At 42.3% G+C, this 23,612-nt stretch overlaps 1 protein-coding gene across 1 annotated transcript; it reads right to left on the bottom strand.

Annotated features, from left to right (window-relative positions):
* Window positions 1-8,969: 8,969 nt before the first annotated feature.
* LOC129113384 (A disintegrin and metalloproteinase with thrombospondin motifs 15-like) lies at window positions 8,970-23,469 on the bottom strand. Its single transcript, XM_054625679.1, has 8 exons — window positions 22,567-23,469; window positions 20,025-20,157; window positions 17,151-17,318; window positions 13,577-13,860; window positions 13,309-13,486; window positions 12,600-12,775; window positions 11,137-11,312; window positions 8,970-9,756 (listed from the first exon to the last, which is right to left on the bottom strand). Exons 1-8 carry the CDS (start codon window positions 23,467-23,469, stop codon window positions 8,979-8,981), a joined length of 2,796 nt encoding a protein of 931 aa, XP_054481654.1. The 3' UTR covers window positions 8,970-8,978.
* Window positions 23,470-23,612: the final 143 nt, after the last annotated feature.

The raw sequence follows: 23,612 nt of genomic DNA, 5'->3' as shown, positions 1-23,612 counted from the left end.
CCGCTGTTCAACCCCAGAATGATTTAGAGCTGATGTAAGTCACCGTTAGCTGTGAGACCTTGGACCACATTTATATCTACTTCTGTGAAAATACACAAACGTGTCTTTGAAGCTACCCATTCAAAGGGTTGTTGTGGGTAACCAAAGGTCACAGAGGTCAACACTCAAGGTGCAGTAGTTCAACAAGCGGTTGTATTGCAGTTTTTAGGTTTGGTTTTTGAACATTAGGGAGAAGGAAAACATAGAGTAGATTGAAAATATGATATGAAACCATCATAGGAAAGGCTTCTTGACGGTCATGTAATTTAACACGCCTGTTTTAAATGCTGGTGCATCAGTTCAACGAGCCCACATTTCAGTTTTACGTCGTTGAACGGTTCGTTTTCTTATGGTTTTGCATCCCTAGTTAACACACACATCTCCCAAAAATTTCAAAAAAAGTAAAGTGCGGATTAGCGCATCAAGCTGATTGGTTGAAGAGAAGAAAAGTAGTTATATGTTCAAGTATAAACAAAACAAACATTCATACCTAGGGGCGATTTAGAGTCAACAATGTCTTTCTTAGCAAGGGTTTTCTCCAGGTTTCTCTGGCTTCCTCCCACAGTCCAGAGAACCTGCAATATCCCTGCAGAAGCGTATTTAAATTAGGTGATTATGCAGACATTTGGTGTAAAATTGGACATTTTCTTTGCAAAAACAAAGATTAGCGCTAATAGCCACATGCAGTTTGAGGAAAATGATTGGCGCCTCCAGAGAGTCGTTGGTAATTGAAGAGCATTTATACTGACAGACAAAATACCATTTCTCTCCATCACGTTTAAATTCCTTTCCTGAAGAGGAATGCTTTGCATCTCGATGGTCAGGACCTGTAGCTCAACGTCTGAACATTTCATTTTCCTTTTCTCTTTCTGCAGATGTTCTGCATACCGTGTTCTTCAACATTTTATACCCTGTCACAAAGGATAACTGCAATCGGATGCAAAACTTTACGTGCGTGATAGCGGGCTGCAAGGGATGCCCAATTCATGGTGCTATCAGCGGAAGCATTCCATTATTTGTATAATCACACCTTTTATTTGACCGTTGCTAAACAGCTTCATGTGCATTTCTGATTTTCATGTAGCTTAGGAAAACCAAGAAGGATGCAATCAGACTTGTACTACAGCTAATATTTTGTATTTGTAAGCAGAGGTCTGAATTGTAACTTGTATTTTATTTATCTTTACCAAAAGGTCTATATAAATGGATTTCCCTCTTAATATTTTTATATTATTGAGTGTCTTTTCAAATGCTAATTTCCATTTTTGGGCATCATTTTCTCTTGTTTACTGCAGGATTTTCACTGTTACCTATGTGTTGATCATTCCACCGCTAAACTAAGAGTATTTACGTTGACATTATGAACTCCACCAAACACAGCAATGGGACGTATGTTACTGGGACTGAACTTGAGTCTCAGCAGATACAGTGTAGCACAGCCTCTGTATTTAACATATATACCGCCCAACATACTTCCATTTGTCAGGATAGCACATTATGATGAAAGGAAGAGCCCCTAAAAGCACCAAACGTCAAACAATTCCTGTTCCCAGCATGGAAAGATCTGTCTCTCATCGCCTTTAATGGAATAAGTTCAAGGAAAGAGGAGTTGCTAATAAGAGCTATAGGGTCTTCTGAAAAAGCACAATCATTTGTCACTGTAGGATCCTCTCAAAGACCTGAGCAGAGGGGTTGGCCTAAAATGGTGTTTGTAAAAAAGGCTGAGTATTGAAGATTACAATCTACACACCTCAGCTTAAGTATCTGCTTATGTTTAAGGGTAGCGAGAGACTGAACCACATGGAGAGAAATGTGTTTTTAAAATTTTGACCATATTCGGACTGAGGAGGTGTGACGATGAGACGCCGTATACGTCTCTAGAGGTAGAGACCTGTCAATCACAGCAGCCCCGCCCTAAAGCATCCCCTGCTTTATGGTCTGTTTGACTCTAAATGGAGCATCATTTACTAAATGAACATCATGCTGTATTGAAGAAGACTTGAAACTAGAGATTGAGACCATAAACTCATGTTTACAATGTTTACTGAGGGAATAAATCAAGAGAGAAGTAGAGTCATTTTCTCATAGACTTCTATACAACCAGAGGAGTCGCCCCCTGATGGACAGGAGAGAGAATGCAGCTTTAAGACACTTCTTTATTGTCTTCACTTCAAAGTAAAAGCAGGAAACAAAGAAAGAAACAAAACAAACAGAAGACCTAGAACCTAGAAACCTAGAACACCTAGAACACAAAGTCCTCTAGATACAAATCTACAAAAAGATGAAACACAATCCAGTCTTCACAATAAAGTAGACTCAGTTTTCTTGTTTTGCACAAGAAAAAATTCTTACATGGAATTTGGGTGCTAAACATAATAGTATTAATTTAAAGTATTGCTAAAATTCAGTGTGTTTCCCCCCACAGAGAGCCTCTGTTAAACAAGGGGTGATGCGTATATGTTTCATGAACTGTTTACAGCCCTCCACATGCATTTAATTCTGCAACGCTGGTCATTCTGACTTTGCGGTTCAGTCAATGTAAAGAAAGGCCAACTTAAAGCCTCAGCGGTTCCCATGGACTGGGACACATTAACCCTTCATGGTCATTAGCCACGTGAGCCGGGTCTGAATAGGTGGACAGGCCTCTGGTTGGACGAAGAGGAAGAGGGGAGGGGGAGAAAGTAGATCAAAATCCACTCGGCTCTTGGCAGAGGCCGTGTCAACCGCTGTGTCGTTGTGTAAAGCAGATAATGTGATTTCCGGCCCGCTGCGAGGTAAAACTCCTTGAGATGAACTCCAAGAGGGCGATTATCTCAAAAACACTGGACCAAAAAGCTCCCATTCTATAGAGCTCTGATCCGTTCAGGATGCGACAGGCGCCGTCCAGGTCCATTAAAGACTCAAACAGTGAAGACACAGGAAGACACTGTCCCTCTGTACTTGTTTTTAAAGACGGTGTGAGGAGACGGAACGGGTGAAGAAGCCGTTGTAGGCCAGTGGAACAAAACAGTAATGAATTATGGGGGTTGATTTAATTTCCAGACACATTTTATTGATGTAGTGTCCTAAAAGAAGTTATTCCGCGTGGGTCTACGTGGTCCGGATCACACAGTGAGTCTAACTTCAACCTACTCGTGTGTGAATCACAGCTCCACATATTCCAGCCTGCCACACCCGTCATTATAAACACGTTGCTTTGCCACATTTCTGTCTAATTGAGATTGCAGAGTTTACAGAAATATCAAGACGTCAGGCAAAATAACAAGCAGAGTTGCCTTAAAAAAAGTGCAGTTTTCCATTTATTTTGATGGTGCAACAATTTAAAACTGCCATCTTGTGTTTGAATATTTTGCTGAATCTATGACACGGAATGGAATAGGCTGATTACATAGGCCAGAATGTGAATTTGACATTGTTTAACAGTTTAAAAAAAGGTATTTGTGTTTCTTTGAAGCAGTGAAATGGCTATTAGGGTTTAAGAGCTAATTCAACTCGACAGTGATGAAGTTGCGGATTCAGTTTCAGGCGTTGCATGAGTACACAACCATACATCCTGAAAGTATCTGACTTTAACTGAGCAGCAGTTTGAGAAAGCTTTTGTTCTACTTTTAGATCGGCTTTGTTTACATTCTGTATCATTGAAATGTTGAAGTAATGGACATTCATATGCATTTATTGATCCTCTTTGTTATCTGGATTATGCACAGCTTCCCCACCAACTACTTTATTTATCTGTTACTGTTTGTATTTCTGTATCCTGTGGTCTGAAGAAGAAAAACAGTAATGTCCTGCCGGTTAATGACAACGGAAAGCCTTGCACTCCAAATATGTCCGTAGTGGTAAACAGTGTGTTGCAAAAGATTTTTTACAAGCTCTTCTTGTTTCGTGAGACTGTTTCCGCTCCGGCCTGTAGGCATCAACGAGTCGATCAACAGACATAAATATTCCGGTAACGCAGTTCATCCGCTGTTTTTCCACATCGCAATTGAACCGATATAAAAACAATATAAACAATTCACATTCTTCTATCGTTTAAAGATATATTTGTTCATATTGCCAAGTCCCAAACTCAAGCATGGAGGTGGCGTATTGTTGACTGATACTTAATGCATGTATGTATGTTTTTAGGTATAAAGAGATGCTCCAGCTAATCATTCAGCCCATCACATGAGGCTTTTCCTGGACAACCAGCTAGAATTTATAAGATGTGACTTTGTTAAAGTACACACAGCCAGGCTCACATTTACCAACCCGGCCAAAAAGAAAAAGATCAAACACTAATGAGTCACTGCTGTTTGCAGACTGTTTCAATTAAAAAACCTTCATTTTCCGTGGGTGGAGAAGCAGACACCACAACTTCATTTATGCTAATGTACACCATGGCAATAAGTAGAAATGTTTTCCTCACCGTTGCCTTGATTCAGGCTGACAACAGTGTTTTGGATAATGATCCCAGTGCATTTAAAAGAAGGCCTTTACAAGTCGGGGAAATTGTGTTTGTGTTTTTAGCAAACTGGCCTCACATGCTGCACTGACAGACAGACTAAACTTTCTCCATCGGATGTCGTCTATAAAAGCAAAACACAGAGAACATCTGGTTCACTGGCTCGTGGTTCTCAGGTGAGAGCTTGTGGAATTTGGAGCATGTGGATATTTTGTTTAGTTGATCATGAAGGCCTCAGACTCACAATCCTCCATGTCCACTTTAATCTTCTACAAACTCACATGCTGGTGAATAAAATCTCAGAGCATCCCAATTGAAGATGACTGGATATTTCTTTATTGTTCGGACTACCTAATGCTGTTTTTTGCAATTGTTGGCAATACAACAAATATTTAATATCTTATCCTCAAAGCTGCCTTCCAAGGTGTTAATGGGACTCTTCTGTCTTTGTGTTTCAGAAAAACACATTATATAAGGTTCAAGTTTTGAAAACATCAACCAAATTTTCCAGACATCTCTCTGACATACAACCTCCAACAGTCTGCAGTTTTGAAGCTTTGAGTTTGGTGTTTTGGCCGTCGCCATCTTTTTTTTGCAACCAGTAAACAGAAGTGACCATATTTTGAATGTGGGGGAGTGGCATATCTATAGATTGTATATAAAGAGTTGATATAGTAGCTGTGAAGTCAACCGTTGGTTTGTGGACTGCGGTTTTGAAGCCTTAATTACAGCATTTTGGCTGTTGCCATCTTGTTTTTGCAACCAATAAACAGAAGTGACCATATTTAGACTGTGGAGGAGTGACTTAGATATGCTGTTTATGGCTCTGGTAGAGACCAGACCTACTGAGGGAATAAATCAAGAGAGAAGTAGAGTCATTTTCTCATAGACTTCTAAACAACCAGAGGAGTCGCCCACTTTAAGACACTTCAGCTTTAGCTTTTTTCTGAGAACCCTCAGTTGCTGTCTGGTTCTGACAGAGCGTCATGTGAGGAGTTGGGATGAGAATCGGTTGTAAAGCCCCATGGGAGCTCATGGTTTTTAACTGACCTTGCCAACAATAATCTATGTAGAGTGCAAACCATCCACATCTTGTTTCCATAAATATTGATATGAATATGGACCTTCATATGGGTCAAATCCTTGGTCTGAGGGATGTCTGTCCCACAATGCATCAAGCTTTACTGGGCAGCCGCTGGCCAAACCGGGTGTGTTTTCACAGTCCAGCTTGAGTCAGCAGAATACCAAAGTGGATGAATAAACGGGGTTTCATCTGCGGTCCTGCTTCAGCTGGAGGAGAGCTAAGGTATCAAGACTGTCTCATCTCATGTAATGGAGGACTGCATGGGGCAAAGGGAGGCGTTCAAGAGACAACAGATGTCCATCCAGTCCGTCATCCAACTATGTTGGACAGACTGACAGTAGGCAAGTTACATTTCCCTGTTCTCTGAAAATATCTGAATACTACTTGAAAACCTGAATACAGCATATTCTTATATATACTTTATTTTATACAGCTAGATGAATGTATACATAGTATACAATACAAAACAGAACTGAAAAAAAACAACATCAACTGTACATGATGTAAAAAAAAAAAAAAGGAAAACTAACTGTACAAAGCCATCTTTTAGATGGTAGAATTGGTCCTCTGAACCGAATCAGACTGGAAAGTAATTACATTTTCTGTTGAAGGACGTTTGGTGTTGGCCGGTTTAAAGGACCACCTTCCAATACAAATGGTTATCTATTATTTTGGAATGTCTGATGTATTGAAGTGTGAAATTGGAAGTGTTGAGGTTCTGATCTCAAGAGATGTTGAAATTCTTTTCTTTCAGTGGATTTGGTTAACATGTAAAATGGTATAAACAGACGCCCCTCGCACTTCAAATCTTGCATTTAAAGGAGTATTTTTAAGACTGCTGATGCGTTTTCTATTTAGGCATGCATATTAACCCGATGTTTTTGGACGTGCAGTAACAGTAATCCAATGGAATAAAAACAATCCCATGATGCAAAGTACACCAATAGGTCTTTGATTGTGTTTCAGGGTGGATTGTTAATTTCAACGTGGATTTTTTCATGGAAAAGATCATCCTTTTCCCACTAAAGATTGTTAACTTTAGATTAAACTATAGATTAATGATGTGCATATAATGACCTACGCTTGCATGATGCAGGATGTCTGATCGGGCGAGGCGATGAAGCAGCTTTGTGGCAGAAGGACAGAAGCCTGAGGAAAGGCTACAAGCCAACATGTTTTTATCTAGCGAAACATAGCAAACATTTACTTTTTGTTGCTGAATATTAAAGTCATACTCCTAAAAAAGCAATTTTAATGGCCTGAAAACAGTGTTTGAAATTAGCACTATGAATGCCTAAATTATTGTGATGCCGCATTCTTTTGCTTTAGCATCTTAGCTCTGGAACGGCTTGCACAAAATTCAGCAGCCGGGCTCAATATCGCCCTAATTTTGGCCTCCTTGCACTGAATGCACTATTCTTTAGGATTAATCTTGAAACACTATTAATCAATGTACATATGAGGCATTATATGACCTGCAGTGGGAGAAACTAAATGTAATCATACTGTTGCTGTGCTGGTTCCTAGAAACCTTCCACTAGGGGTGTAACAATACCTGTATTCGTATTGAAGTCAAACTCTATGCCGACGACTTTTGGAGACACTTTAAACATTTAATTTACCTTTTAATTTAATTTATTTTAGTTATTTATTCATGAATTATTGACAATATGGTAGTATTTGAGTTCCTTTACTTTTAAAGGAAAGAACTATGGCTAACTTTTGAAGGTTTGTTATTTTCAAAATCAATGAACCAAAAGCGTTTGTTTTTTTGCATTTTCTTTGTTTTCCCTTTGCCTAACCGTGACTTTTGTGTACCGTTACATTGACCTTCCACTGAGCATCAAATCAGCTAAAACTGTCTTTGGTTTTTATTTTTAAACAACTAATACATTGTGTGTTCATGTTTTCAGGTTAAATTAAGGAGGGAACTTTAGCAGGAAACCTAATTGGGTCGTTGTTGTGTCGTTGAACGCTGACGTTACTGTGTTATGCAAGATTTGATTGGTCGTATCAAATGGTTCCCATCTACATAAATTGATAGCTAACGAGATTGCATCAAATTATTACAAAACTAGGGGGCGCCATCCTGAAACCGAACAATATAAAATATACATTTTTCCCTTTTGGTTTCAGAAGTTTTCAAAGAACACAGTGATTTACAGAGCACATGCTGTAGCAGACAGAAACATTTTCAGAGAGGTGTCTCTCACAGTACTAAGGCTTTTTTCAAGGTTACAATTCTTTGGCAACATAGAACAAACAGCTGAGCATTGGTCGGTTTTGGTTTTTATACAGTACGGACAAACACGGATTATGACTGAACCACAGAAACAGCCTTAATTCACTGGATAGAATAAGCTTACATTTTAGCTCTGAAATATATTTACTGTCATAAAAATATCTCAACTTTTTTGGTCACAAGAATTCATAAAGATTGTAAGCTGACCAAGTGCCTAGGGTTTATTGTTTTGAAGGATATAAAGCTTGAGAAGCTTTGATCTGACTCTGTCAGTGTGCTCGGCTGCTGGATTTGATTATTCTAGGGCTGCAATTTATAACTTTTTTCAAATGTTTTGAGACGGAGACGGCGTCATTTCCCTTAAATCATCACATGAGCTAAACAAGCAGCGGCTGGTTAACTCTCCCCAAGGAGATGTTACGTGCATTGTTAGATAGTTCCAACTAATCAATAACCAAATTGGTTGCCAACAATTTTTATAATCAATTTGATTGATTAGTTGTTGCAGCCCTAGATCATTCTACACCAGACTACTGCCAGTAACACTGAATTAAGAACAAATACAACAAAACAATGAAACTGCACCGACCTATCTGGTCTTGAATGTTGCATGAGTGATACAGTACTGTGTTTCACATTTTCAGAAGTTCTTCAGTGAAAAATGTCAATTCACAGATGAGATTCTGAGGTTATACCTCACAACGCTTCCTCTGTTTTGTCCTGGACTTTCGGTTATCTTTTGCTTTCGCTATGTCATCCCATGCAGGTAACAATACCAATAAACAGTGTCTGTGTGCAGATGTGTGTGAACGCTGTCTCTGCATCTGTTCTCCTCTGTGACTCTCTGTACAAGCTCAGGCAGTGTGGCATCTGTCCTGGTAGAGGTAGACCAACCACGAGTCAAACCTGAGGCGGATGGTTTGACAGTTCACAAAAAAACAGCTTCTGTCCAAACAGATGTCTGTCTCTTTCAAACAATAGAGGGAGACCCTCTCCGTCTCTGTTGGCTTTCTTCGGTGTAGCAGACGCCCCTTCAGGCAGCGTTGGAGAGTATTTCCAACCAACGCAGCCTTGGGATCATTATCACGCTGATTTTGGGCGTGAAGGTTTGTGTCAAAGCGTCACTTTGACTGACAAAAATAAGTTCCCCGGGCTGTGTCTGTTCTGCTTTAACACGGCTTCAGATTGCAGAGGTCCAGCTCCTGAGGCTTCCTCCTCCCAGAGCAGTGGTCTCTGGGTAGGTTCAGGCCGGTCTCGGTCATGCAGCGCACTGGCCGCCTTTTGAAGCCCCTCCCACAGGACTTGGAGCAGTGAGACCAGGCCCCGACGTCCCACATGGGACATGGATCCCCACACGATCGCAGCGCTACAGGCCTGTCTGCGCCATCACAGTCCAACACCGGACGCCCCTCCACGCTCTGGCAGTGCACCGGCCTCTTCTGCAGACCGTTCCCACAAGTCACTGTGCACGAATCCCAACTTCCTGTCACCCAGTGACTGAGGGGCCTCTTACCCATCATCTGCTTCTTAGCCTCCACCCTATTGCTGTCTGCCAGGACGCTGTTATGCGCCGTGTGGCTCCTCTCCTCTTTCCGCAGGGTCCTCTCCTCCTTGCTCTCCTTGGCGATGTAGAAGGAGTAGCGCACCCTTGGAGGAGTCATCTTCCCCACAGACAGCACCTCCACAGTCAGAGGCTCCTGCAGCGGCCGGACGGCCTGAAGAATCTCCACGGATGTGGAGGTGCCGCTGTAGCGCAGCAAGCTGCCCTTCACCAGCAGGTCGCGCTCCACCGCCGACACCACGTAGTTGCCGTTCAGCAGGTACTTGCCGTGGCGATTCTTGACCGCGAGGTAGTTCTCGTCGCTGACCATCCCTCGGTAGCCGCGCTGACGCACGTCGATGTTGGAAGCTCCGATGGGCAGCATCGCCACGAAGTTGTAGCCATGGCTGAAAAGACAAAGTGAGGAGATGTAGAGCATGAATGATGCTGACTGGACACTGGTTAGTCTTTCAAGACGACGGATGTAAATGTAACTTCATGTATGGTTTAAATGCTCAATGTAAAGGATTCAAGAGACTCGGGATGTCTAGGGCCCAATACCGTGCTAATGTACTCATACTCACGATACTAGACCGATACAACCCATACCACATTACATTACATTACATTACAGTCATTTAGCAGACGCTTTTATCCAAAGCGACTTACAGTCAGTAGTATATTACATATCATTCACCCATTCACACCCTGATGACAGGCTACCATCAAGGTGCCACCATCAGACTCTAACTAACATTCATCATCCAGTCCACACCGATGGCCTTCAGGAGCAACTTGGGGTTAAGTGTCTTGCCCAAGGACACATCGACTGCCACAGCCCCCGCCCACTACGGCTACATCACTTTAACCTCTCATCAGTTGAGCTTAACCCTCTGAACCCCAAGCATTTGGGGGCGTCACATTTGACTCTCTGTGGCACTTGATTTATTCCAGTCACTTCCAGTCACTAGATGCGCGGGAGAACAGCGGGAGGCTTTCTATGTGTAGACAACAGTTTCATCAATCATGGCTGATATAACCACTGTGGAAATCTTGTCTGGGTTCATAACATCATCTGGAGGCTCTGTGGAAATTTTACCAAGCTGCATTCACTGTATCCAGCAAGACACACGTCGACTGGTTAACTACAGCTGTATGAACCCAAAAAAAAAAAAAAAGCTAGATAATAAATTCATGCTTTGAAAGTTATTGTTTGTACAGTATGGTTTATACACATACTTTTTTACACATAATTGCGTCTGGTCTCTAGAACCTCAACGCTTTCGCGACACAGCGTCACGCAAATTCCTTGCCGAAGATTGGTGTGAACACAGCATTAGACCTTGTAAATAACGTATGGGAATTACTATGGAGCCAGATATAGTCAGCTAAAATTTCCTCAAACCATTTCTCACTAGTGTTTTGAATAAAGCTGATTTATTTCCATGAATATATTGGGAATCACTGCATACTTATAGGACATTCTGCCAACGTATGACCTAAGTGTTGTCCATTTATACCTCTAGAATATTCCTAAAGCGTAATAGTTTAAGAGGCTACACTGTACATCCGGAGGCTACGTGGCGGCTACAGAGATACCACGTTGGCTTCGATTGTTGAGAGTGAAGCATGAAGTTATCTCTTCCTTTTCGGTAACAAACATTTAGCAAAAAATCTCCACTGCAAACCTGCTCACGGCGACATAAAGTTGACCTCTTCACTGACCTCTACAGTGACCTATACGCGACACTAAAGAACAGCAGGGCGTGTGCTGACGTGCTACTTACGCAGGTTTGGTGAACATTCCCGAGACCTTCTTGCAGCCCTGGTTGTCACCGCCACATACGCCGCACTTGTCATACTTCCTGCTAGAGTCCAGCTTGCCATCGCAGCCCGCCTTGATGCATTTTCCTTGAACACACACGGCCGAGGTGTCAGGAGAGCAGGGCGTCCCATCAACAACCTGCAGGGTTTAGAGACATTACATGTTAAGGTTCATGATATGTAAGCAACAGCAACAACAAGAGGGATGGAAAGAGCGAGACTTCCCACATATACAGTATCATCTTCTATTTACATACTTCACTCTTCTGACTAAACAAACATAATGAGCCAAAGAGCTTCATAAATAGAAAGTATCACCAGAGGGAGTGTACAGTGTCCTTTAGTGTAAACGAGATGTTGGCTAGCACTGTGCTACAGCCTTGTTTCTTTTCTGGTTGCATAAATAGTTGCTGACAATCCACAGCTGTGAGCTGATACTGTCCCTGCATGTTTCCCTTTTCTCATCACTCTCACAGCTCTCTATAAAGACATCAACACATCACTTCTCACTGAGGAATAGGGAACAAATCACACTGGACAGTGACAAGCCAAGCCTTCGTGAACAGAGAGCTGCTTCTATAAATGTTTCAACAATAACCCCTGTGGGCTTTTGACTCACGACGAGGTGTTCAGTGACAAGGAGTTCAGATTGCATTAGAGACTACAACAGTTGATACCCACTTAGCTCACAGTATTAAACACGTCTAGGCAGCAACCTCCGGTTCAGAAATGTAAGCCAATGATGAAGTGTCTAAAACCTGCATTCTCTCTCCTGTCCATCAGGGGGCGACTCCTCTGGTTGTATAGAAGTCTATGAGAAAATGACTCTACTTCTCTCTTGATTTATTCCCTCAGTAAACATTGTAAACATGAGTTTATGGTCTCAATCTCTAGTTTCAAGTCTTCTTCAATACAGCATGATGTTCATTTAGTAAATGATGCTCCATTTAGAGTCAAACAGACCATAAAGCAGGGGATGCTTTAGGGCGGGCTTACTGTGATTGACACGTCACTCCTTCACAGTCCAAACACGGTCAATAAAACCAAGATGGCGATGGCCAAAATGCCATCGATGCAGCATGAAACTCGATGCTTCAAAAACGCAGAACATCATGATGACAACATCCTCTTCTTGTATACCATCTATGGGTTTTTAGACATCTAAGCATTGCTCTACGTACCGTCTGCAGCCGGCAATTATCAGACTCAAATCGGCCTCCATTGGAAGTAGTCAATAGTTCATTTAGCTAGAAGTATTTTCTATACTTTACTAATGCAGCGTACCCCTGGGGTTGTCTGATAAATATAATCTATGTTCTTGAATTTATTCCATTTTTTCTAGGATTACAAAAAAGTGCATTGCTTAAACAGATTTGATGCTGTGGTCAGTCTGAGTAACAGTTAACATATAAAATCAGTTACATACCTTTGGAGCGAGTACGTAGAAGTAGCCAGTCCCGTTAGCGCGGCAGATAAGCTTGCATTTGTCTTTGGGAGAGATGCCCGAATATTTAGGAACCCAAACCACAGTGGAACCCAGCCTGTTGGTGTTCAGGTTCAAACCATTGAACGCCTCACACTGCTCCTCACGGAAACTCTTAACTTGAGACGGGGAAAAAAACAACCTCCCATTAGATTGACAACTACCACATGTGTGCATTACAAAGATGAACTTACAAAGACGATTTTAAAAGCGTGCAGCCGTAGATGCTGCCAGTGTGCCAACTCTGTAGAATTTTAGTCCATTTTTTGAATATCGATTCCAACAAGGGAACATGCAACAACCAGACAGTTTTAACAGTTTTAATTGAATGTTTAAAGCTTGATTAAATGTCTGGATGGCTGAGGCAAAACAACACTAAAACTGACAACATGGACACGCTTATTTGAGATGATTGTTGGCTGTTAAAGGGTCTATAGATTGGAAAGTAGGGAGCTGTTTTGGCAGCTTATATTAGGACCAATAAACACACAGTTTAATGTATTCCTTACAATTTTGCTAACTTGTTTTTGGTTGCTTCAACTTCTTCAAAGCTAATTTGACAATCAGTGTTTGGGGAACATGTTTGGTGAATGGTCTCAGCCCTTAGCGTGTGTCTTCCTGTGTGAAAGTACTCAAACAGAGACGAGTGTACCTGTGTCAGGACAAGAGTTGAGGTTACAGGAGCGATATTTGATGCGAAGGCCGTAGCAGTATTTGCCTCCATTCTCAGGAACGGGGTTGTCACACTCCCTCTTGGCCAGCTGAACTCCTCCACCACAACTCCGGGAGCAACCTCCGAACGCTCCCCACTTACCCCACCGGCCATCCACCTAGAACAAAAGAACAACAGGCACAAAGGTTCAACAATCGGTAATAAAAAACACCCATCAGGACAGGGCTCGCTCTCCGCACTCTCTCACCTTGACCTGCATGGTGTTGTTCTTATCCGTGCACGCTCCGCGGTAGCAGACCTTGCCGTTGCCACAGCCGGTGCCGTCCGCCCAGGGGAAGTGTCGGGTCTGGCAGACCAGCTGGCCACGGGCCTTCCCGGTGCACCACAGCTTGGAGCAGGGCTGCATGTACGGGCAGGGCTTGGAGCCGGGTCCGAAGGCCAGCTCACACTGTCGGTGCAGGCTGTAGCTGGAACCGGGCAGGTTGTCTGAGAGAGACAGCTGCTTCTGAGGCTGGTCCAGCAGACAGTCTCCTAAAGACACAAACCAGCAATATTAAGACCAATCAGACCAGATGCATTCACTTTAAAACATTCACTTTAAAAACTTGAAATGCACTCATATTATATTTTTGTATTTAATATAAAAGGTTTTGCTTGACGAGCCCTCAGAGAATTGTCACAGTTTCTCTCGGCTCTACAGAGCGTTTGTGCTTTTTTCAGCTCATTGTTTTGGTTTCAGGCTCGCCACTTTACTTTACTGCAACTGGTTTCCAGCAGCAGGCAGCTGATTTCAGCGCGAAAGCTTATACACCGGCTTTACGCTTCATGTCCAGCACCAAAAAGTAAACCTGCAGGTGGTAAAGACCCAGATACTTCCCTCAGGAGCTGTGGGAGACCAAAACCTACAGTAGCTAAAGGAAAAGTGAACATCATGCCGATGTTTTTGGTGGACAGAAACACGATTGCCACTGTTACTCTGTGTGCTGCTACTATTTACACATTTATTTAGACCAATGTATAAATAGTAAATAAACTGTTTGCTAACACATTTGCCATATCAACTTAACAATGTGGTACTAATTTAATGTTTTGTTTACAGCTTGTTGCACTGCAGCCATGTGGTCAATAAATAATTGAATGCAGCTTTAAGGAGAAATAAAACAATTAAATCTCTTACCACGATATTTTGTGCTTCATATTCTGAAATGCTGAAAATAGATTTGTGGCTAACCAAATATTTCCTACACTTGCGTACACAGTCATTCACTCATCCATACATTTTAAATAATGTTAAAGCTTGGGTTGGTAATCTTGAGGAACCAACAAAAGTACGTTAGATTTTTAAAAACAATCCAACCCAAAAACACAGCCCAGTCAGAATGAATTTTGCTCTTTCAAACTGTTGCGCATTAGAAGGGTGCTCTGGTTAGTCCATGTACGGTAATGTTGACTAAAGGTTGTGCAAGGCTGCAGCACTACAAAACGATGGATTACATCATTAAAGGAACGCTCATGAATGAGCTTAAAACTGTTGGAACTGAATGTTCAGTAACTTTGTCTTCAATCTGCATAAAGCCAGACTGCAAGATGTGTATATGAGACAATACAGGCACCACATAGTGTTTAGATTAGCCAGATGACTAATGTAGAAAAGACAGAGGTGTTACACTTAGTGGATGCTCATTTGCTTGTTACAGTAAGTGGAGCTTACACACAAACAGAAAAAGACTTGACGTTAAAGAGCCGCTGAGGAGAAAAAGCAGAGTGATGTATTAATCCACTTAGGAATGTTGTATTGAATGTGGATAGTGGAAGTTGATACTCTGTCATCATCTGCATATGAAATTACATCTCATGGAAAAATACTTCCTCGGATACACTTCTTCCGTTTATTGCACTCCACTGTAATTCTGCCACAAAGTGTTTCGCATTTCTGTCAAAGCTAGTGAGAATCTGGTATGTGCCAGTTCTATAATTAAATGCTCCCTTTATGTCTCACAAATCTGACATTTGGTATTTAGGAAAACTATTTTCATTCTGCTCTCATCTACCACTGTACAATAGGTACTTTATGTGACAACATCCAGATATATAGGATGTAAAAGATGGATATGAAGGATATAAAGGATGTGGTTGATGTCCACCAACCAAACGTTGGAACCCACCAGTCAAACGTTGGCATCCACCAACCAAATGTTATCGTCCACCAGTCAAACGTTGGTGCCCACCAGTCAATTGTTGGCCTCCACAAGTGAAACGTTGTCGTCCACCAACCAAACGTTAGTGTCCACCAGTCAAACGTTGGCGACCACCAACCAAACATTAGTGTCCACAAGTCAAACATTAGCGTCAACCAACCACACGTTGGCAGCCACCAACCAAGCAGTGGCATACACCAACAAACAGTGGCATACACCAACCAAACAGTGGCATACACCAACAAACAGTGGCATACACCAACCAAACGCTGTGTCCACATATGTGTGTCCAGGCCAGGCCTGTTGTGTTTCTGGCCACCGGCTGAATGTCAGTCACATTGACCATCTGATTTGGTCCTCATCAGCTCCAACGTTGAAAATCTGCTAAACGTTCCCCTTTGTTTGCCAGATAATCACTAACTTAATCTGACTTCTGTTTAGTACAGTGGGTTTATCTGAGCTTTTTTTGATTAAAAACGCTGCCTGCTGTGGCAAGAAACAAAGATGGTATTACTGAGCCAAGACATTGAAGTTGTGGGCCAGAGAACCAAAACAATGAGCTGAACTAAGCTAAAACACTCTGCAGAGCTGAGAAGGGAACATCACTACAGTTGATCGCAACCACATTCCACAGTGACTGACACATATAAAAGGGATTTGTTCATAGAAATAAATAATAGATATTCCTATTGTCTAAGACAGTCCTTGATTTTTAGTAAACATCAAAAACTCTCTTACAAATCCAAAACTCAAATGTGTGTCATATAAAGTATAAAGTGTGTAAAAGCAAACTGGACAGGGAATTAAAGATGTTATGGATGACACTGAGAGCAGCCAGGTGAATTTTCTGGTAATAAAGTACATTTTCTGTTTCACAGCTGAGAACACTTGGAGAGAATAAAACTCATCTGGGTATAAAAATGAAAACACAAAATCAATCTCCCATTCATTGTCTATGGAGCAGCTCCACGTTATACTTGATACTTTATACTTCCTTCTCTGGTGTCTGGTTTTGAGAGAGAGCATCTCATGTTCACAGATATTGATTAAACTTGCCTAGACCATTGAAATAATATATTGGACATCTCGTTTACAAGGTTATTTATTGTCATTGTATAACAGAGTTGTGCAACTAAATGCAGTTGAAGTCCCATTTTGCTACAAAAGTCTTATACATGGTGTTAGATTAGTTGATATTATGCTGTTATCATGTTTTGTCCTCTATTGGATTGCACTGTGTTATATACTGTTACGTGTACTTTAAAGAGTTGACCCAACATATAACTGCATTGACATTTGGTGAGGATTAGGCACGAATTGTAAAAAAAGAAACTCAAGAATATACAAAAGAAAAAAAACTACTTTTTATCGAAATAAATACTGTATGTTTAAAAAACCTAGATAAAATAACACTAATATTTGTTAATATCAGAGTAAAACATAAAATAAGTATATGTGATCACTTCCAAGTTCAAGCTGATATCGAAATGACACATTTAACCTTGGCCAAATAAAGCCAAGGTCTTTCTTTGTGTGGGCACAATTAGATTACAACCAGCTGAAAGCAGGAAGCCTGGACAGAATTAGCGAGTCCAGAGACGTGTACAGGAAGTGTTTACTAACCATGACCTCTGTCCAGGAACTCGGTAATGATGGCGGCGCTGCACACGGACCAGGGCCGGCTCCTGTCGATCTGAATCAGTGTGGGAGACATCATGTGGTTGTCCTTCAGTTTCCCAAATACCTCCTCACATGCCTTCACATTGTCATGGGGCATGTTGAAGACGTGGCCTGAGGGACGAAGGGAGTGGGGGGGGAGACAGAAGGTTTTTAGAGTCAAGTAGTTTTTAAGTAGTAAAAACAAAAGTTAAGTTTAGACAACAAAACCAACAGTTAGGTTTAGACAACAAAACCAACAGTTAGGTTTAGACAACAAAACCAACAGTTAGGTTTAGACAACAAAACCAACAGTTAGGTTTAGGAAAACTGTATTGAACTGTTTGGAAAACCACTACCATATAACCACTACGCAGTTTTGAAGACCGTTCCTAAGTTATGTAAGAGCCAGGTCCATTGAACAACAAGGAACGACCCATCCGAGGATCTCAGGGTAAATGGGCAGGAAGAGATCTGATTGATAACGTGGGACAAGGTCTCTCAGGGCTTTGACATAATCAATGATATCTTAAAATCAATCCTAAAAGAAACAGGTACCCAGTGAAAGTAAGGGAGGAACAGTGAGATGTGATAATGCTTGAGTCCTAGTCATAGCTGCAGAGTTTGGGATTTTCTTTTCGCCAGAGAACAGGGAGTTACAGTTATTTAATCCACTAGTTATGAAGGCGTGGATGACGTTTTCCAGAGAAAGAGTTTTGGGAGAAAAGAAAAAATTCTTAAAATGTTTCTGAGATGAAGAAAACAAGATCGAACCAATGATTTAACAGGTTTGTCTAAGGTGATTAACAAAGCAGAGCAGCTTTATACCAGACACCTCAACACAAATGTAAGAATGAGGCAAAGCCAACTGGACTGATTTGAAGCTGATGTCATAGCAGACAGGAATGCAGTTATGCATGGGAACATACAGCGTGGCATAAATCCATGTTCTGAACCAGGGCCTGACGGGGGAATTTAGTTCCCAAGGAAATCATTTCACTCCCTAAATACGAACATGAAGTACCTTCCAAAAAAATAAAAACTGTGTTTTCAATCATGAGACAGGACCATTTTGGGAGGAAATTACTTAACATATATGAGGACAGTGTAAACCAATTCCTCTCTGGGGGCCTCAGGAGTTACTTGTGCATCTGGTTTCAGGAGTCTTGCTTCTTTTAAAGCCTCAACCACTGATTATAATTTGAAAAAAAGAAAAAGAAATGCAACTTTTATTATGAATAGGATTTGCCTTAACTAGACAGTTTGTCAAACTACAGTTTAAAAGACTAATACCACCCTATTAAGTTGTATTGAAAAGGCAGGATAAGCAGTGTTCAACTACAGCTGCTTTGACATTTATTTTCACAGACTAAAGGGGTCATTTAAAGCTGAAATAGGGGGAGTTTGGGGTTAAACTGCTAACATAATATCAGCCTGAATTACAGACTAATAGAGGAAGAATTGCAACGCTGTAGATTCCCCCTTCCCCTCACCCCGAAAGAGCTAATCTTCAGTCAATATAAGGTCATTTAAGATATATTTACCAAGGACTTTAGAAACTGTTATTTTAAATTGAAAAGAATAGTTCAGCATTGTAGCCATGATGCGGTTAGCCTAGCTTAGCATAATACTTGTGGGCCATACACAGCCTCTCTACGTCACTCCTCCTCAGTCCAAATAAGTTATCAACTGTGCACATATATTTGAGATTGGTTTCAACAACAAATAAGAATATTTCCCAAAATAACTATCCCATTTCAACACCAACTGCCACAATTCATTCTTAATATGGCAGATTATAGGCATGAGTGTGTGCTCAAACACGCTGTGCAGCATACCATACTCTTATAGAAGATCGGACATTTTAGCCTGAAGTGTCTCCTAAAGAACAGTGAGGGTTCTGTCCTTCTACTTCCCTTTTGCTTGAATTCTCTTTTTCACAAAAGCATCAGGGACCAACTGGAATGTTAAAGATAAGGGTTATTATTTTATTACAATTTGTTATCATAATGTTATCATGAGCAATAATTTATGCTGTCAGATTTTTTCTAACTGTTATCTCTCACTTCCCCGTTTGCAGCTGACAGAGTGCAGAGTTATGTTGTGCAGCTGTGAAGTTGAACAAGAATAGATTTCAACCTCGTTCCAGAGACCTGCTGGTTTTGATTGTGTCCTGACTAATCACAGAGTGATTTACAAACTGAGCATCAGGTGAACGATATTAAGTAGCTGCTAGGATTGGAATTGCTCTGGGACCAGGACTGAGAACCACAGCCATGTAGACCATCATGAACGTTACAGAAACCCTGAGGCTGGGCCAGTTTCTGCACTGATGATGCGTTCGTCAAACCTCGCTGCAGAATTCCTTTGACATTGAAAGCTCAGGTTATACGCAGCTCGTAAGCATATATCACTCTGAGTACCCAGCGCAGAATCATTGCAGTTTACCATATTTGGGTTAGTTGCCTAAACCTAGCTGTTGGCTTTGTTGCCTAAACCAACTGTTGGTGGTTTTGTCGCCTAAACCTAGCTGTTGGCTTTGTTGCCTAAACCAACTGTTGGTGGCTTTGTTGCCTAAACCTAGCTGTTGGTGGCTTTGTTGCCTAAACCTAGCTGTTGGTTTTGTTGCCTGAACCTAATTATTGTTTTTACCATAATGTTTTATTGTAAAAGAAGTTGTGGGGCACAAAAAAAAACAGACTCTCTGTTCACAAAACCAGTAGATTTCATTTCGTGACTAATTCACAAACGGCCGTGAGACTGTGTTGGAGGACAAATGTCCTTTAGCGTCTAAAATGCATAATGTGGGTGTTCAGTCCCCTGAAATCACAACTTGCTCACCAAGTTCATGAGCCGTTGTGAAAGCGGAGGGTAAACCGTCGTCTTCGATGACGGAGCAGCTCCTCTTCGGGTCACACATGGTCCCGACGTCAGCCATCCCCAGCGTGTCACAGGTCGTGGCCCCGCAGAGATCCTGGAGACACAACAGGTGGTTTTTACTTTTTATTTCATAGAAATCTATATCAATCAGATTGGACTCGAGTCTTGTTTTGTGTGGTTGTGCTTTGAGCTACAGAATGAGCAGACCTTGAAGAGCACTAACACAAAGCACATGGGACTGTGGTTTGTTTATTGCTGCTCTGTTCTTAAAATATATTGAGGCAAAGGGTCAGGGGAGAAAGCCCACCAAAGTTTCCTCTTGCTGTTTAGTTAAAGAGGGAAGAGGAGAAGTTAGGAGGCTCAAGATGAGTTCCACCTGCACCGACAACCAACTCTTCCCCCAATAACTATTTCTGCCAGTTTTTGAGTTGAGGGATTAACTTTGTAAGGATGGCTTTGGTCCAGTCAGAAATATCTCAACAGCTATTTGATAGATAGCCCTGACATTTTATACGGACACTCGTGAGCCCCAGAGGATGAATCCTAACAATTCTGTTGATCCCATAGCCCTATTTTTGAGGGTGATATGTCTTGACAACTGTTGGATGTATTGCCATGAGATTTGGTACAGACATTTATGTTTCCCTCAGGATCCATTAAATCAACCTCCTCTGAATTAGTGTCAGGCGATATGGTCAAAGTCTATCCCAAAAAAAAGGTTGATTCATATCTCATCAATATAAATGACGATATATTATTATATTAAATTCTCATCTATCGCCTTCATTTAGTCAGATTTTCAATTAATTAAGAGCTTCTGTTTGTGATCAAATACTGCCATATGATACTCCTCTGGTTGTCTATGAGAAAATGACTCTACTTCTCTCTTGATTTATTCCCTCAGTAAACATTGTAAACATGAGTTTATGGTCTCAATCTCTAGTTTCAAGTCTTCTTCAATACAGCATGATGTTCATTTAGTAAATGATGCTCCATTTAGAGTCAAACAGACCATAAAGCAGGGGATGCTTTAGGGCGGGGCTACACACTGATTGACAGGTCTCTACGTCACTCCTCCTCAGCTGCTTGCATGGCCGTAGTCTGTTAATCAGGAGGAGTTATGATCCTCTTTCCACTGGAACAATTCATTTTAGTGAAATGTGTTCTTACTCCATGGTTATTCAGAAGATAGTTACCATTACCTAAAAGTGATTTAGTCTCTGTTTCTCTGTGTTCCATCAAAACCACTTTGTTCAGAGTAAAAACAAACACATAGTGGACGGTGAACTTGTTGACCCAGTGTTACGATGAGGCCCAGCCAGTGCCAGAAGCACCCTCTGCCAGCCATATGTATTCAACACCACTTTCTCTCTAAAATAACCTATGACAAGACTTTTTCCATCTCAGCAGCTGCACCCATTGTGCCCTACAAGGACAACAACGCTGGACCTGGACTTTCCTGCATATAATTAGCCTCAGTGTAAATAAGGGGATCTTGGGGTGATTTTTTAAAGTCAAGTTTCCTCCTTGAAGGGATTTTACATGTTCCTATGCAGTCAAGGAGCAAACCAAACTGGACCTAATGGAAAGCAGGCATTACCGATGCAGCCAGACCGAGCGCTTCAGATGGCGTCCAATCAGCTCCAACGAATGAAGAAGGAGTTTGGATTCTTATAAAGACGTTGTGATCGTTGTGAAGGTGCCTTCGCGGTTAGATAGTGCCCCAGTTCTCATTCTGTAGAAGCAGACAGCAGTGAGGTGTTTCATGGAAAGAGCTGGCTCAGCGGCTCTTTCCAGTGACTCATTGAACTAAAGGAAGTCTATAGCAGGGCTGTGTAGTCAGCAGCACACAGGTTAATGGATGCATAACTGAACATGGTGACAGTTAATATGTATTTTACTAAAGCCAATCAAATGACTACAAGCATGTTATACAGGCGTTTAAAGGTCTGTGCCATAGACTGGCATCAGACGTAGATGTCATTGTGATATCACCCAATGGTTGGTGGACAGTTTTGAGGCCATCTTGTTTTTTTTAGCAACCAGTGAACAGGAAGTGACCATATATGGAGTGCAGAGGACTGACAAGTAGATGTAGTGTCTCTGGTGTCGACCTGTCAATCAGTGTGTAGCCCCGCCCTAAAGCATCCCCTGCTTTATGGTCTGTTTGACTCTAAATGGAGCATCATTTACTAAATGAACATCATGCTGTATTGAAGAAGACTTGAAACTAGAGATTGAGACCATAAACTCATGTTTACAATGTTTACTGAGGGAATAAATCAAGAGAGAAGTAGAGTCATTTTCTCATAGACTTCTATACAACCAGAGGAGTCGCCCCCTGGTGGACAGGAGAGAGAATGCAGCTTTAACACATGAAGCATTTTCTTCACTTTTCAGAACAGGAGTTGGACAATTTTCTCACAACCCATCCAAGCACAAGTTGTGCACCACTGCAGCATTTTCTATCCCACTCTCTCCACCACCAGTGTGAGCTGCCTACCTGCTTGGTGAACAGGATGGCCGTGTCCCAGTACTCCGGGTGCTTGTCGTTGTGTTTGTTCAGCTTCTTCTGCCAGGAGCAGAAGTTTCGCAGAGTCAGCGCTGCATTGGTGGAAACCTTTGGTCCCTTGTCGGCCTCGGTTATCACCACGAAGCCCACCACCACCACGTTGATGGAGTTCAGGATGCTGGGGTGCTTGTACAGCCTGGCCGCCACTGACATCAGGGTCAGCAGGTAATGCTTCAGGTCGTCCCCATGGAATGTGGCCATAGATTCATCTGCCACCACCAGCACCTCCACGAACCTGGGGATGGAGGCGAACCTCTTGGTCCTCCCCAGGGTCCTCAACACGCTCTCAGCCAAGCCATCCACCTCCAGCCCGCTCAGGTGCTTGTACTTCTCCAGGGACACGTTGAAGTGGCCATCAGGTGCTACTCCACACCTGCTGGTGGAGTTGGCACCTGAGTGCTCATTGTGCGTCCGGCGGCGGATGACGTGCGTCCCGTTGGCAGAGCCTCCATACCCAGCATCTCCTGCCTTGGTCCTCCTGATGAAATACTCCATGCCGTTGTAGGAGAACCCCCCCTGGAGACCTTTGCACAGGCTGAGCGCGGCGAAGGAGTCCGGCTCCGCGTTGACGGTCCCGGAGTAGAAGCAGTCCCGCAGGTCTGCAGAGGAGCCGCCCGGAGCGAGGAAGCTGGCATCTGGCTCCAGGTGGAGGTGGAAGTCCTCTCTGAAGGCACTTAATCTAAAAACCACCTGTCTGCGCTGCTGCAGATGCTTCTCCTGCTTGTGCTGATCCACACGCACAGGTGTGCAGAGATCCACCTCCACGCAGAGTGTTAGTCTAACACACAGCAGCAGCTCTGTGAGAACAATGAGAGAAGGAAAGAGTGGAGACATGGCTGCTGCTGGAGAAGCTGCTGGAGAAGCTGGAGAAGCTGTGCGTAATGGAGAAGCTGTGCGTAATGGAGAAGCTGTGCGTAATGGCACGGTGCGTCCCTTCAGAGAGCTAAGCATCCGTCCAGCTCCGCTCCCATCCAGCA

The sequence above is a fragment of the Anoplopoma fimbria genome, chromosome 1, assembly GCF_027596085.1.
Source record: "Anoplopoma fimbria isolate UVic2021 breed Golden Eagle Sablefish chromosome 1, Afim_UVic_2022, whole genome shotgun sequence".
Classification (NCBI taxonomy): Eukaryota; Metazoa; Chordata; class Actinopteri; order Perciformes; family Anoplopomatidae; genus Anoplopoma; species Anoplopoma fimbria.
The sequence above is the reverse complement of the archived record's forward strand: the minus strand, read 5'-3'. Positions and strand labels throughout refer to the sequence as shown.

Coding starts and splice junctions, on each gene's coding strand:
- LOC129113384 (XM_054625679.1), bottom strand. CDS start 23,469: ATGTCTCCACTCTTTCCTTCTCTCATTGTTCTCACAGAGCTGCTGCTG. Junction 11,313..12,599: donor TCTACGTACTCGCTCCAAAG/GTATGTAACTGA, acceptor TAAACCCTGCAG/GTTGTTGATGGGACGCCCTG. Junction 9,757..11,136: donor GGAATGTTCACCAAACCTGC/GTAAGTAGCACG, acceptor TTGTCTTTTCAG/CCATGGCTACAACTTCGTGG.